A 13,491-nucleotide genomic window follows, 5' to 3' on the forward strand; every position below is an offset into this window, starting at 1 on the left:
ATTGTCACTGAGGCAGTTCAGTTGTGTACTCGTATAATACTGTATAAATTTTACAACTTACACATATTGAAAAGCCCCCAAAAGGGCGTTAATAATTGAATTAGTAAATATTGTACTGTAAATGGATGATCAATCTATCGTACAATAAAAAAAATAAAAAAAATGTAGAAAAAAATAGCAGGGCCAGGATCAATCATTATAGTATGAAACCGAGGGCAGAAAGTGCCACTTTTGGCACGATAATGTATCTACTACCTCTTACAAAAAACAACACATCAACATAGACATTTAATACTGATGCTGACACGCTTTGCAAAACAACCAAAAAGATGGAGGTTGCTCTTTACCTTTTTTTGAAAGAAAATGTTCATCGAAGTTTAATGGTAGTGAAATGGTATTAACAATGGTATTGTATTGGTATTGTAAGGCATTGGCAGTCCAAAGAAGTTTAATAGTAGTGTCAAACTGATCAACTCACGACTAACCTCGACGAAAAGATTTCACAAAAAATGTAACGAAGTCGAAATTTTAGCGTATTTCTAATTCATATTGTTTGAATATTATTAATATTGTTCCCAATAGTTGAAGAATATAAAACCTCTCGAAGATAGACAATATGCTATTAGGTTACTTACAAAATCTGTCAGATAAGAGATGCATTTAGAAAAATTCCTGCTGGAAATTCCAATTCAAATTTTTGAACGATTGCATTTTATATGGTAAACTCTCAAACCTTTACCAACGTTCAGGTTGAAAACATATATGCTTTCTAATGAATATAATGAGATACTCGAGTGTCCTTACCTTGAGGATATCAAATGGGTTGAAAAAGAAGACTGATTTAGGTAGTTGGAAATTCTATACCTTACCAGTAAGTCTATCGGAAAAGGGCAACCTTTCTACGAAATACAAATTTGGGTAGAAATTTAATCTAAATAAATTACTTTATTGATATTATTTTGGGAATATGATATTATAAAATAATTTGAGCGTGTACAAAGAGTTCGACAGTACATTATTTACCAAGCTTAGAGCTTCGATTAATTATCCAAAAATACACTACTTATTCTCCTTAGTGCATAATTCAGCGGAGCTGCACTCGTACATTTTTTTCTAAGCAATATATCTTAGTCGTTTTTCTCTACAACGTCTTCCAGAAATATTCCTCGGGTTATTTGCTATGTACTGGTTATCATAATGTGTGAGTGCATTGTTTCACACATATTTATTATCATGATTACGTTTTTAGTTCTACTAAATAGATTATTGTAGTATTATTATTTGGTCATGTTTTAAATGCCCTGCATTTTAAACACTTGCATTGATTATCATCTACTTCTGTTTTGTTTTACTATATTTCGTCATACCTGTATCTTTAACTACACTTCATGTAGTATCCCTTTCTTTTACTACATACGAAACTACATCTATGTAATATGTCACATTATGATGTAACGACTATTAACCTATTATGTATTTATTACTTCCGCCATGGATGAAACCACAGAACCCTCCTTGAATACTTCAAGGATGATGATGTGTTTTTACTTATGACGGCATAATAGCATTTTCCCAATACATGCAAACACCTCAGCACAGGTTCTCTTAGTGAGGTGACAACAAAACTTGTGTAAGAAAAAGTAAAAAAAGAACAGAAAATAAAATATAATTGTAATTCGCCAACGTTCCAAGCAGCGGTGATTGTATTTTAAAACAATACTCAAATGGATATTGCCGATGCAGACAGGTCGTCTTTTCTGGATCGTTCTAAAAAGCATTTAATCGATAGAAATTCAATTTGTAGACCAGCCATCAGGAAACGGGGAACTAACTTGCTGTTATTTGTCAATAAATTAATCTGAAAGTATTTAGGCAACATTACACAATATTTACATCAAAGCGATTATAAACATATTTAGAAAATAATAATATTAAACTTGCATGGATAAAAAAAATCTATTACGGAGATTATCCAGAAGGATATAGTGTCACTAACAACGACGGAAAAATCGTTGGTTAAATTGCTCCCTAATGACCAAAGAAATTATTAATGAATCATAAAAAAATATTTCATTCATTGAATACCACTCTTGCCCCATTTTAAATTTTAATAGATTTTTATTTTTACTTCACGGAAAAGGTTATTTCATTCTTTAGCCAGATAATGAGGCTTTATTTAACTGAAAGGGGAGTGATTAATCCAATGAATTTCGAGCTATAAGGGATGCAGAATAAAGGCTAATATGTTTTGGATAATATGTCATTTATTGAAATATTGCAACGTTGTTAAAAATACAAGCACTTTTCTAAACAAATATGTGCATTATTTTGTTACATAGGTTGTCCCAAAAATGTATACACCCTTGAATATCTCATTCTTCCTAATTATTTTTTCCAGGTACAGCCATTTAAAATATTGGCTGATATCAGGCTAGACTTCGAGAGTGTAACTATATTTTTAAGTGCTACCATTAGTCGGTGGCTTAGGATCACATGGGCCTAGCTACAAAAACTGGTGTTTTGAGTTAAGCTTGGTTTTGTTAATTCTATAATCATATTTATTGTGGTGAACGTATGTCTGTCGGTATGAAAGAGACAGGCATATCCTAGTGAGACAGGATGACCGAGACGTATAAAAAGGCATGTCTGTTGTAACTCGTCCTCTTTTCAATATCAAGCTCTTCTATTGTTCACTTGTACCAATACTTGTACTACCTAAATAAAATCGCATTGTAACGGAGTACCCACATTCTTTCATTAAGAAGAAATCTGGTTGATCGGCAAGGCAAATCACCACATTTATTATTGACACGAAGCTGTATCTCGTACATAAAGCCGTTTAAAAAATACAGTTGGGCATATCGAATGGGCATGTCAGTTGGCGTACAGTCGGACATATGAGCATTCCAATCTTTATTTGCATTTATCTCAAAACTATGTTTTTGAAGATAGGCCCCTGTGATCCTAAACCCCGAAGTGTGAGAACATAGTGGAGGTGCAAATACTGTTTAGAAGGGAGATTCAGATAGCTCCACCTACGAGACTCACCATTACTCGAATCAGGGGTAAGTTTAAAAGAGATGGGACTGTTCAAGATGTCCACAAACAACGTTCTGGGAGATTACAAGCGCCGCAAGAGAAGAAGAATTATTGAAATTATATCGCGAAACTTCAAGAACGCCATTAATGAAAATGATTATGATCGGAGTGTGGAGTTTTGTGAGTTGTACTTAGCAAAATGTGCAAAAAACGTACACTTTTCATACAAGATTGTTTAGAGCGATGAGGCAAACTTTAAATTGATCGTCACAATTGCAGCTACTGGGTACCAGAGAATCCTTATGTTACAGAAGAACATCATTTAAATTTACCAAGAGTGGTACAGTATGGTGTAGATTGTCAGCGCCGGGTTTATTTTTTTAAATCACAGTGGTTGGTGCCGTTGACTTGAATTTGCTGCAGGAAAATGTCATGCCAAGTATTCGTGAGCAGTGCGAGGATGAAGAAGACTATTATTTTCAACAATGTCGAGCACCTCCCCACTATGTGCCTCCCGCGCTCTCCAAACCGCACGCCACTAAATTTTTTGTTGTTTGGGAACTCATTAAAGAAAAGGTTTATCTGTAAAAATCGGCAACAGTCAATCAATTGAAGGCGGATGTTGATAGCGAATTTAATAAAATTTCCATTAAATTTGCGATTCCTTGCATCTTTTTCAATCCAAGAATTTTTTACTTTCCACATCCTAAAACACGTCCAGCTTAGGTCATAGAGTAAAATTCGTACAGTAAGGAGCATAAATTTTAATGGTCGGTTTAATGACCCTGCCTGACCAGAAAAATCGATAAGAATCAGACGTTCCTTTGTGACACAATTTATTATATCTGTGACGGCTAAAATTATCATTTTCTTGCTACCAGTAAAAGTAAGGGATTTTTTTAATAATAAATGATGACGGTCTTTACGATATTATTTCATAGTCAGAAAGGAAAAGTTAAATAAATTAAATATAATTAGGAGATTCCACAGAATTAATTAGATATATTAATTATTAACTGTACTTTTTTATTACTTTGCATTACATCTGTCTGTAAATTTCCTCGATTCTGTGAAGATGGTAGTCGTATTTGATAGTGGCTTTTTATCCCGCCAGAGCGCATGAGATTTGCGACTGTTGCGAGCTGTCTAGTCAGAGTAATCAACATTACGCGAATGTATAAGTTGTATTAAGTAATCACAGAATTATTAGTAAGTATAATAATAATGTCCATATCTTCTGTATATAAAGAAGAGTTTTTCGAAATCAGATGCAACAGCGAGCCTCCGCTATTTTTGAAGGTCGAGTGTGCAAAATTTCATCAATCTTGAAACAAAACTGTACATTTATGTAAAAATCAAATCCACGCCCCCGCCCAGCGTGTCCGCCCGGTTCTTGCCCGGTGCTCGCCCGGTGCTCGCCCGCTGGCTGCAACTGACTTCAGCCAGTAGACCTCAATTACGTTAGACGTTACGTTACGTTAAGTTATACGTTAGACCTCCTAGTTCACATTTGTGGCTGGCGGGGACAATTTGATTTTTATACAAATCTACAGTTTTAATCCGAGATTGGTGAAATTTTGCACAATTGACCTTCAACACAAGAGCAAGATCACTGTCTACATTCGAAAATCCACGGTCAAGTCAATCAGATACTTGAGTCGAGCCATGTCAAGAGTCAGAATAATAAAAGAGTATGTATGCGACGATTTATGAATGTGAATGAGGCAAGAAGTGTGTGCTAAGGCCGAGTTGTTTGGCGGTCCGTCCTCTCTGCCTACCACTGCGATGGTTAGCTAGATAGCTAATTAGTTGGTAAAAAATGAATGAAAAGAATAGACGAACTATAAAAAATAATCGTTATGATTAAGGTACATTGTAAAGTTAATTTTTTTAGGGTACAGTGGAAAATATTAATACCAAGTTATTGTAAGTTTTGCAGATAAGTCCGAGTACGGAGTTTTTGGCGTATTTTGATTTGAAATATTGTATATAAAATAAGGTATTTTCAAAAATTCATTCATGCATTAATTGAAAATAGAGGATAATTACTTCTGATTTCTAAAAACTCGATTTAGAAGCCCGGGCAACGCCGGGGACTAGATATATTATAAAATGATTCGACATAATATTCGCTTTCAAAGGTAACAAAAGACAATGCCGGCTTTTGAACCTAGACTTCCCGTGTTTGTCTTGTCTCTATTGTCCTGGTCTTCACGAGTGCTTCGCGGAAACTTCCACTTCACGAGTCTCCGAGTGAAGAAGTATCGTTTCACTTCAACTTAATCCTTGCTTCGCCCTAATAAAGAGTTTTATCTATTCAGCTTACAGTACATTTAACTATCCCGCAGCCAAGTGGGGGAGTAGGAAGAACCCAAAATTACTATCCTCCTTATATTAGCTTAAATACTTAGTATTTTACGTATACATAAGTTACCATTAATAATTGACTGAATAATTGGGATTTCTATAGTTTATAAGCTCATAAGACAGAAAAATGCATGGGTTCGTCAGATAACCCACTTGGTTACAGACCTTTTGTTTGGCATCTTGGCCAATAAAAAAATATTAATTTGGCTCTGTATTGTTTTTGTTAAGTATGTTTATTTATTTATTTATTCATTTTATTTATTCATTTTTTGGGAAATCAACAGTTTATATTTTTACAGATTGTACATAAGTAAAATAGCCAAAATAAAACCAATTACGGATTTCCTCCTTGTGACTTTACGTAAGACAGCATTAGAAGAAATAATTAAATTTATGAGAAATGTGAAGTTATAATTATATAAAATAAAAGAATTGTATAAAATAATAGAACAAAATAATACAACAAAAATAATAAAAATAAAGGGGAAAAAAAAAACTAAAATTTATATAAAATAAAAGATTATCGATACATTGGTAACCATAAGAATACAAACAATATTGTGCATATTAGTTGGTATGTAATTTATTTTAATATTGTTCAATATGTTGTAGAAGACGTCAGTTGCGGATTGAGTATTCAGATGGTTCAGATTATGATCCCAATCAATTTCGTTTAGTTTTGTGTTTATCATTGAATAATCTGCTTTTCTAAATTGTAATACTTGCTTTGTGTTAGTTTTCAGGTTTTTATTTTTATTTTTAATAGGAATTGAAATTAGCAGTGTTTTATGATAAATATCTTCTGGTACTAATGAAATGTTATTGTGAGTAATTTTCAGTTGTATGTTACTTAGAGCTAAATCAAGAATGTGATTATTTATATTATTACTCTGAGAGTTATATTGTTGCAGATTATTAAATGATAAAAATTCTATAAAGTTAAAATGGGCGGGATTTAATGAATTGATGGGTTCAGTGTACATATATATATTTTTTTTTTATTAAATATCAAAAATAATATACAAAAATCAAAAAGTCCCAATAAACTACTTTAAAGTAGTTTGTCATTGGGTGCTTTTAACTTAAACAGATTATATCAAATGTATACATTCATATCATGAGAGGTGTAATACAATAAAAATAAAAACAAAAAACAATTAAAGCATATGCAGTTAGAAATAGTTTGTATTAGAGTCTAGTACAAACTATTTCTTTCAGCTAGCCAATTTTTCAACAAAAATTTTCTTTTTATATTTGTACATTTTTTGATTTCTGCAGGTAACATATTTAAACAATTTGGTATCATGTAGTCTAGCGTTCTTTTTCCATATTTGTTTACATGCTTTGGTACTATTAGTCCTTCATTTAATGTAAATCGAGTATTGTAAGTGTGTTCCAGTCTATTTATGTACATAGGGCTATTTATGTGCTGAAAAATTATTTTATACCACATAATTGCTCTTACCGAGAGGATTTTCAGATTTTGATATAGGTGTGGAACATTATGCCTTTGTTCATATAAACTTTTATGAGCTAATAATTTAACAAGAGAATTTTGAACTGCTTGAACATGATTTATATTTGTTTTAGAGGAAAATCCCCAAGCTGTAATCACAGTTGTCATTTATTGGTAACCAAAGTAAGTGAGGTAGGTTGTAGTCTCCCACTATAATGAAACTGTCATTATTGTTATCCGTCATAATCTGTGATACTTTGTTTATGTGAGAAGTAATATTTATAAGATGTATATTGTCAGGTGCGATGTACGAAGTACATATGTGAATTTTTTTACAGGAAGTGATATAGTTACCCATATGTCTTCCGCTTCAGAATCCCATTCTAGTTTTTGATCAGAAATTAATTTACTTTTGACTGCAATTAAAACTCCACCACCGCGATTTTGATTGAGGTTATGATTGATAGTATAATTCTAAAGATTCCATTGTATTAAGTATATAGTGCAGTTAATATAAAGTTGCTGGAAAGTTAGTTGATGGAAATATTGTATGTTTTTAGTTTTTCTAGATCATTATAATTATTTATACAATGGTGATTTGTGTTTTCACTAAGTCTTACATAAATTTTACAATTCTTGATCCAACAGAATTTGAATTTATTAATTTTGGTAAACTCTCGGACCTTTTTGTAGAGTACTTTGTTTTTATGAGTTAAATGTTCATTTATATAGATCCGTTGTTTTCCATTAAAGTTAATATCCTCTGCTGTTAGGCCCCTTCTTGTCCGGATTGCTGCTATGATTTCGTCTTTCTGTTTCCTGCCCTTTAGTTTTACTATAATATTCCGCGGTCTTCCTTCAATCTTCTCCTTGGGGGTGACTCGGGTGGCGTATTCAATGTTGTTGCTTACTATATTTAATTCTGAATAGATCCTTTTGATAATCTCCGTCAGGTTCTCTTGTTTTTTTTCTGGTATTCCAATGATCTCTATGTTATTAATGCGTGCGTGTTGTTCGTTAGCATCCAATTGTTTTTGTAATTCTTTAAATTCACTTTGTATTACGGCGTTTTGTTCCAGAGTTTTTTCAAGGTTGTTGTTATTTTTCGTATCAATTTTTTTTTCTAGAGTTAATATTTTATTTTTTAATTCCTCGATTTCTTCTTTATACTCGTTTCTGATGATTTCCAGAAATTGTACCTTAAATTCTTCAAACTTTTTGTCAAGAAGTTGGAGGAGTTGGGTGTCCGTAGTATTTAGTGTTTTTGCAGTTGCTCGTGTAGTCATTTTGGCACGAAATATTAATTAGTATAACTTCACTTCACTATTAAAGCTATTAAAATATAGATATTTAGATTTTAGCTAGAATTTTTTATTTTATTTTGAGATATTTCAAGATTGAAATAAAAACACGACAGCTGTCATTGAATGTTATTGTTACATCTGATGTTCTGATATTGTTATGTTATGCTTGTGTTTTGTTATGTTTATGTTATGTTTATTTATCTTTATGTTGTATCTGCATTATCATCTATGATTAATCATTTAATATATACACTCCTATTTGCTGTATTTATTTATGAATTTGGCTATTTAATAGTTCTGTTTAAAAAAAGATACTACTAATTTTGGATAAATCTGTTTTGTTAAATAACGAAAAACGCCCTTTTTATAATTACCTACTGTTACCAGCTCTGTACCGTTTATGTTGAATATGTTGTGTTTGTGTTGTAATATAAAAAAAACTCTATTAGTTTTATTTAATTATGGGTTTTAAACACAGTAGGAACATTTTTAACAGCTAGAACACGGTGGCTCTTTTTTTAATTATGGCTTTTAAACACAGTAGGTACATTTTTAACAGCTAGAACACGGTGGCTCTTTTTTTAATTATGGCTTTTAAACACAGTAGGTACATTTTTAACAGCTAGAACACGGTGGCTCTTTTTTTTAATTATGGCTTTTAAACACAGTAGGTACATTTTTAACAGCTAGAACACGGTGGCTCTTTTTTAATTATTGCTTTTAAAAACAGTAGGTAAATTTTTAACAGCTAGAACACGGTGGCTCTTTTTTTAATTATGGCTTTTAAACACAGTAGGTACATTTTTAGAACACGGTGGCTCTTTTTTTAATTATGGCTTTTAAACACAGTAGGTACATTTTTAGAACACGGTGGCTCTTTTTTTAATTATGGCTTTTAAACACAGTAGGTACATTTTTAGAACACGGTGGCTCTTTTTTTAATTATGGCTTTTAAACACAGTAGGTACATTTTTAGAACACGGTGGCTCTTTTTTTAATTATGGCTTTTAAACACAGTAGGTACATTTTTAGAACACGGTGGCTCTTTTTTTAATTATGGCTTTTAAACACAGTAGGTACATTTTTAACAGCTAGAACACGGTGGCTCTTTTTTTAATTATGGCTTTTAAACACAGTAGGTACATTTTTAACAGCTAGAACACGGTGGCTCTTTTTTAATTATGGCTTTTAAACACAGTAGGTACATTTTAACAGCTAGAACTCGGTGGCTCTTTTTTTCGGCCTCCGTGGTCTATGGGTAAGACTGTTGACTTGCAAACTAAATTTTAGTTTTTTCAAAGTATATTTTAATGGATTAATTTGTGTTATTTTTCGATTTTCTCATTTAAAATAATACAAAGTATATTCGCGACACGTTCCGGATTGGAAGATACTCTTAGTATCACATTAGTGTAAGACCAACATTCAGAATTGAAACGCTGCTTAAAATGGCTTTGGACGTGCTTGGTGACCACATCTGAATAGCCAGGTACTTCGCCACCTTCCTCTTATCCATCTCCTTCCCCTCCCATCTACCTACAGCCTCGTAGCGTACCCCAATTGGGGATGCCACATTCTCACTGTCTCTTGGTAGCAAAGCCACGGATAGTCATAATTCTAGACAAATCACTTCCAATTTTGAAAAAAAGACAGTGAAAATAATTTTCTGTTCAAAATATTATATAAAATAGATAAGTATTTTATTGCTAGTCTAAATTCTTCGCACAATCAGCTCCAAATTTGAAAACGATACTCAAACTCAAAGCAAATCAAAGTTCATTAAGGCGATGCACTACGTCGTGTAATATTTTAAATTGAGCCGCTATCAATAACAACCCTTACGTAGATGGCGATAAGGTGTAAATTCCCGCTTAACACCATCCGACTGTTTTGATTTATGCAAGAAAATAACATGGCCAAAAAGTGCCTTTCATTTTATTTTGTCGATGTTCAGGCATAAATATTAATTTTTTTCCGATCATTTCATAAATAACTTTACACATTATACTATAAAATCATAACCGAAAATGGGTTCGTAAGTAGGAGATTTTGAACTTCAAAGCAGTTTTCATAGGCCTTATACATTATTTTTTTCTGGGCTTATAAAAAGACTTATCTAAAAAATACTCTAATAAATTTTTTCAAAGGCCAAGATGTATTCTACTTGCAGTATTTAATTAAAGCATCTGAAACATTTCTAGGCGACCAAATTTTCAAACCAAAAACACATGATTTTGCATTACTACGTATGGCATCGCCTTAAAGACAATTAATAAAACATACAGGAAACAAAAAAAACTACTGCCAGCTTTTGACCCTAGACTTCCCGTGTTTATTGCCCGGACCAGCTATTCTTCTAGTCTAATATAAAATAAATACTGTAATCAAAGGTTTGCAGAAAACAACGAAAGGTTTAGAAATAGGGACCATCCAAATTAAATTAAAATGTACCGTCACATTAGTATTGGTTTCCCGTATTGTTTTACCGTTATATATAGATACACCGTATTTGGTTTGATGTTATTTTAGTTTTGGAAAAATGTGTACCTTTTGCTTGATCCGGACCGAAACCTTTTGTTTGATTTTGTGTTTTCGTTGAGAACAGAGTTAGAAACTTGCCTGGAAGCTGTGATTCACGTTCTTGATGCTGCATTCGGCGAAGCTGGGATCGATTAACTCTATCTCATCGAAAAGGGGGCTCTGAAAATATGAGAAAAAACCGTCTTTAGAAATATGGCAAATAAATTAAAAAAAAATAAAACATGCCTCTAGAAGCATTTAAGATCGATTATCATTTTAGTTTGCAATAAATAAATAAAAAAAAACTCTCAGACACAAAAACATAATCACAGCAAAAAATTATCGGTGTGTCTAAGTGAAGATTACACTATTGCCTATTACTTGAATAGAGGAATGTGCTTAAAATTTTAATAGAGGGATGTAAAATTAAATTATTGTCTACGCGAGTTATATATCTATGCTCTTTTGTCATCAGGATATCGAGAGCAATCAAAATTTAAAAATTTTTAGGCGGGCTTATTTTACGAGTTGTTTTAAAAATAAAGTTCCTCACTTCAATCACCATGATGCTATATTCGAGGATAATTTTTTTAATAGTTTTTGTTTTGCTGGAGTCCATGCACTATTCGTGAAATTATGATGAATAAACCGATAAAAACACTGTAATGATACTGAAAAATCCGTCTTATAATACCTTACCAGGCTATTTGTCTATTTTAAATTGATTATCAATTCATAACGTCAATATCTCTAAACGTTTGATGAATATAATAGTCTAAACTGATAAAATTACACAATTTAAGTAACTTTCGGTGAGACGCAAGTACGTAATAACTCACGTAAATGTTATATTTATCAATAGTTACTGATAGCGCCTCGGCGTCTAAATAAGAAACTATTCTTCGGTTTACCAAGGCTATAGCGGTTTAGACCGCTTAACTTTGAGTGTGGAATGTCGCGCATAGCGAGGATACGGACCGACTAATATACCGGGTCTAAAACTATTATAAAAATGTTTACCACTGGTTTATTAACATACGAGTAGTTACTCGATATCAAAAATGCACTTTATTTTCATAGTTCGGCAGGTGAATTTGACAAGTGAGTAGAGAATGACCATTACAAGCAATATTATCGCTAGTTCCTCGAATAATCAAATTATTCTAAAACGAAATTATTGTTAGGTAGGTACTATAATTTAATGACGAATTTATCAGAATTTTGAAGTACTTAACCTCCAGGTGCCAATCACATTCAAAATATTCAAATTACCATCAATCACAACTGAGCGATCGCTCTGTTATGACAGGTAATAAGTTTAAAAAATATCTCTTTCGAAGGTTGAGTGAGAGTTCTTTTTTGGAAATTTTTTTTGAGTGATCTTCGCTAAATGATAATGTAGACATCAAAACAGGCACGGGACAGGCAATCCGGTTAAAATGGGATTGCAGGCCCTTAATTAATGAATTGATAGGTTTCCTGATAAACTTTTACTAAAATACCAATAATATATTATCACGATGTCGAAACAAGTGTTCAAAAAAATTCATTGCATTGCGTCATTATAAATTGTCAAGAAAAACGCAGGTGTATGAAAACGTGTTCCGATATATTAGGAATTTACTAAAAATTTATCAGGAAATGGCTTGCTTTCCAGATTTTAACCGGATTACAAATAATTTGAAGAGATTCTTAATAAAATAGCAACACTCATTTTTATCGTCCACAAAGTCATTAGGTAGGTGTCTGAATGAATTATATGCAGACAGTAATATTTATTTATATATTTAACTAATTAAATATTAAAACCCTTTTTAGGGGCTTTTTTACACAGGAATAGTATAAATTATACAGTTTTTACTATCTTTTTATATATAAATGAACTACCCCAATAACTTTATCCATCTTTTGTTCTTATTTAGTGATAAATTGACGGTGTCCACTGACTCGGCATAATTATTTCCCTCCATTAGTGTTCTGGGCAATGAGAAGTACATAAATATATGGTAGTTAGTCCCAGAATATCTGCACTGAAATAAAACCCGACTTGTAGTATCAAGTGGAATCCGAAAGCTTATCAACGCAAGCAATATTTGTAACATTAAATGCAGCACTCAGAATTTTATGTAGAGAAATCAAGTCAGTGAAAATCCTTCAGTCCGACAATTTAAGCAAATTCATATAATTTAATAGAGTGTTATATAGTTCAACAAAATTGCTGGAATACCCCATTTTAAAACTTAGAAATCTTAAACATTATTTTGTATTCTCTCAATAGCTTGTACTTGAATATTGTAATGTTGGTTAATACTGAACTTAAGGCGAACAAGAGTTCTGAACAGGAAAGAACACATTTCTGAAGTAAATTAATTTTAAGCTCAAAATTACAATTAAATAAATTAATTATGTCAATTTACCGAATTAATTCCATCTAATATTGCTGTCTGACCGGGTTGTATTATACAGAGTCATTAACAAGTTAATTGACAGTCCTGTCATCGTCGCTACTATTAAATTCCATGTACTGTCTTGGAACACAAGACCAAATGTAACATTTTTTCTGCAATTCATACACAACCAATTATTAGATACACTCACTAACCAATAGGATGCATGATCTGGGAAACAAGTTTGGGGGTAGGTACTATTGATATATTTAATAACACTATTTATAAAATTAAGCGTAGTCTATACCAGAACTTTTTTGGATCCTAAAAATTATAGAGGTTTTGGTAGTTTTAATGATTTGTCTTTTATGAAGTATTTTTCTAGTTTCTATTTTTTTATGTTATTGTTACACGTTTC

General features: G+C 32.2%; 1 protein-coding gene across 1 annotated transcript in view; it reads right to left on the minus strand.

Moving 5' to 3' along the window:
- LOC149411302 (diacylglycerol kinase eta) overlaps window positions 1-13,491 on the minus strand; it is a 608,003-nt gene that overhangs the window by 83,669 nt on the left and 510,843 nt on the right. The window contains exon 3 of the mRNA XM_089647677.1: window positions 10,786-10,866. Coding sequence (XP_089503803.1) covers window positions 10,786-10,866 — 81 coding nt within the window. The remainder of the gene's footprint in view (window positions 1-10,785; window positions 10,867-13,491) is intronic.

The sequence above is a fragment of the Hesperophylax consimilis genome, chromosome 26 (genome assembly GCF_061612785.1).
Source record: "Hesperophylax consimilis isolate HC1 chromosome 26, BYU_Hcon_1.0, whole genome shotgun sequence".
Taxonomy (NCBI): Eukaryota; Metazoa; Arthropoda; class Insecta; order Trichoptera; family Limnephilidae; genus Hesperophylax; species Hesperophylax consimilis.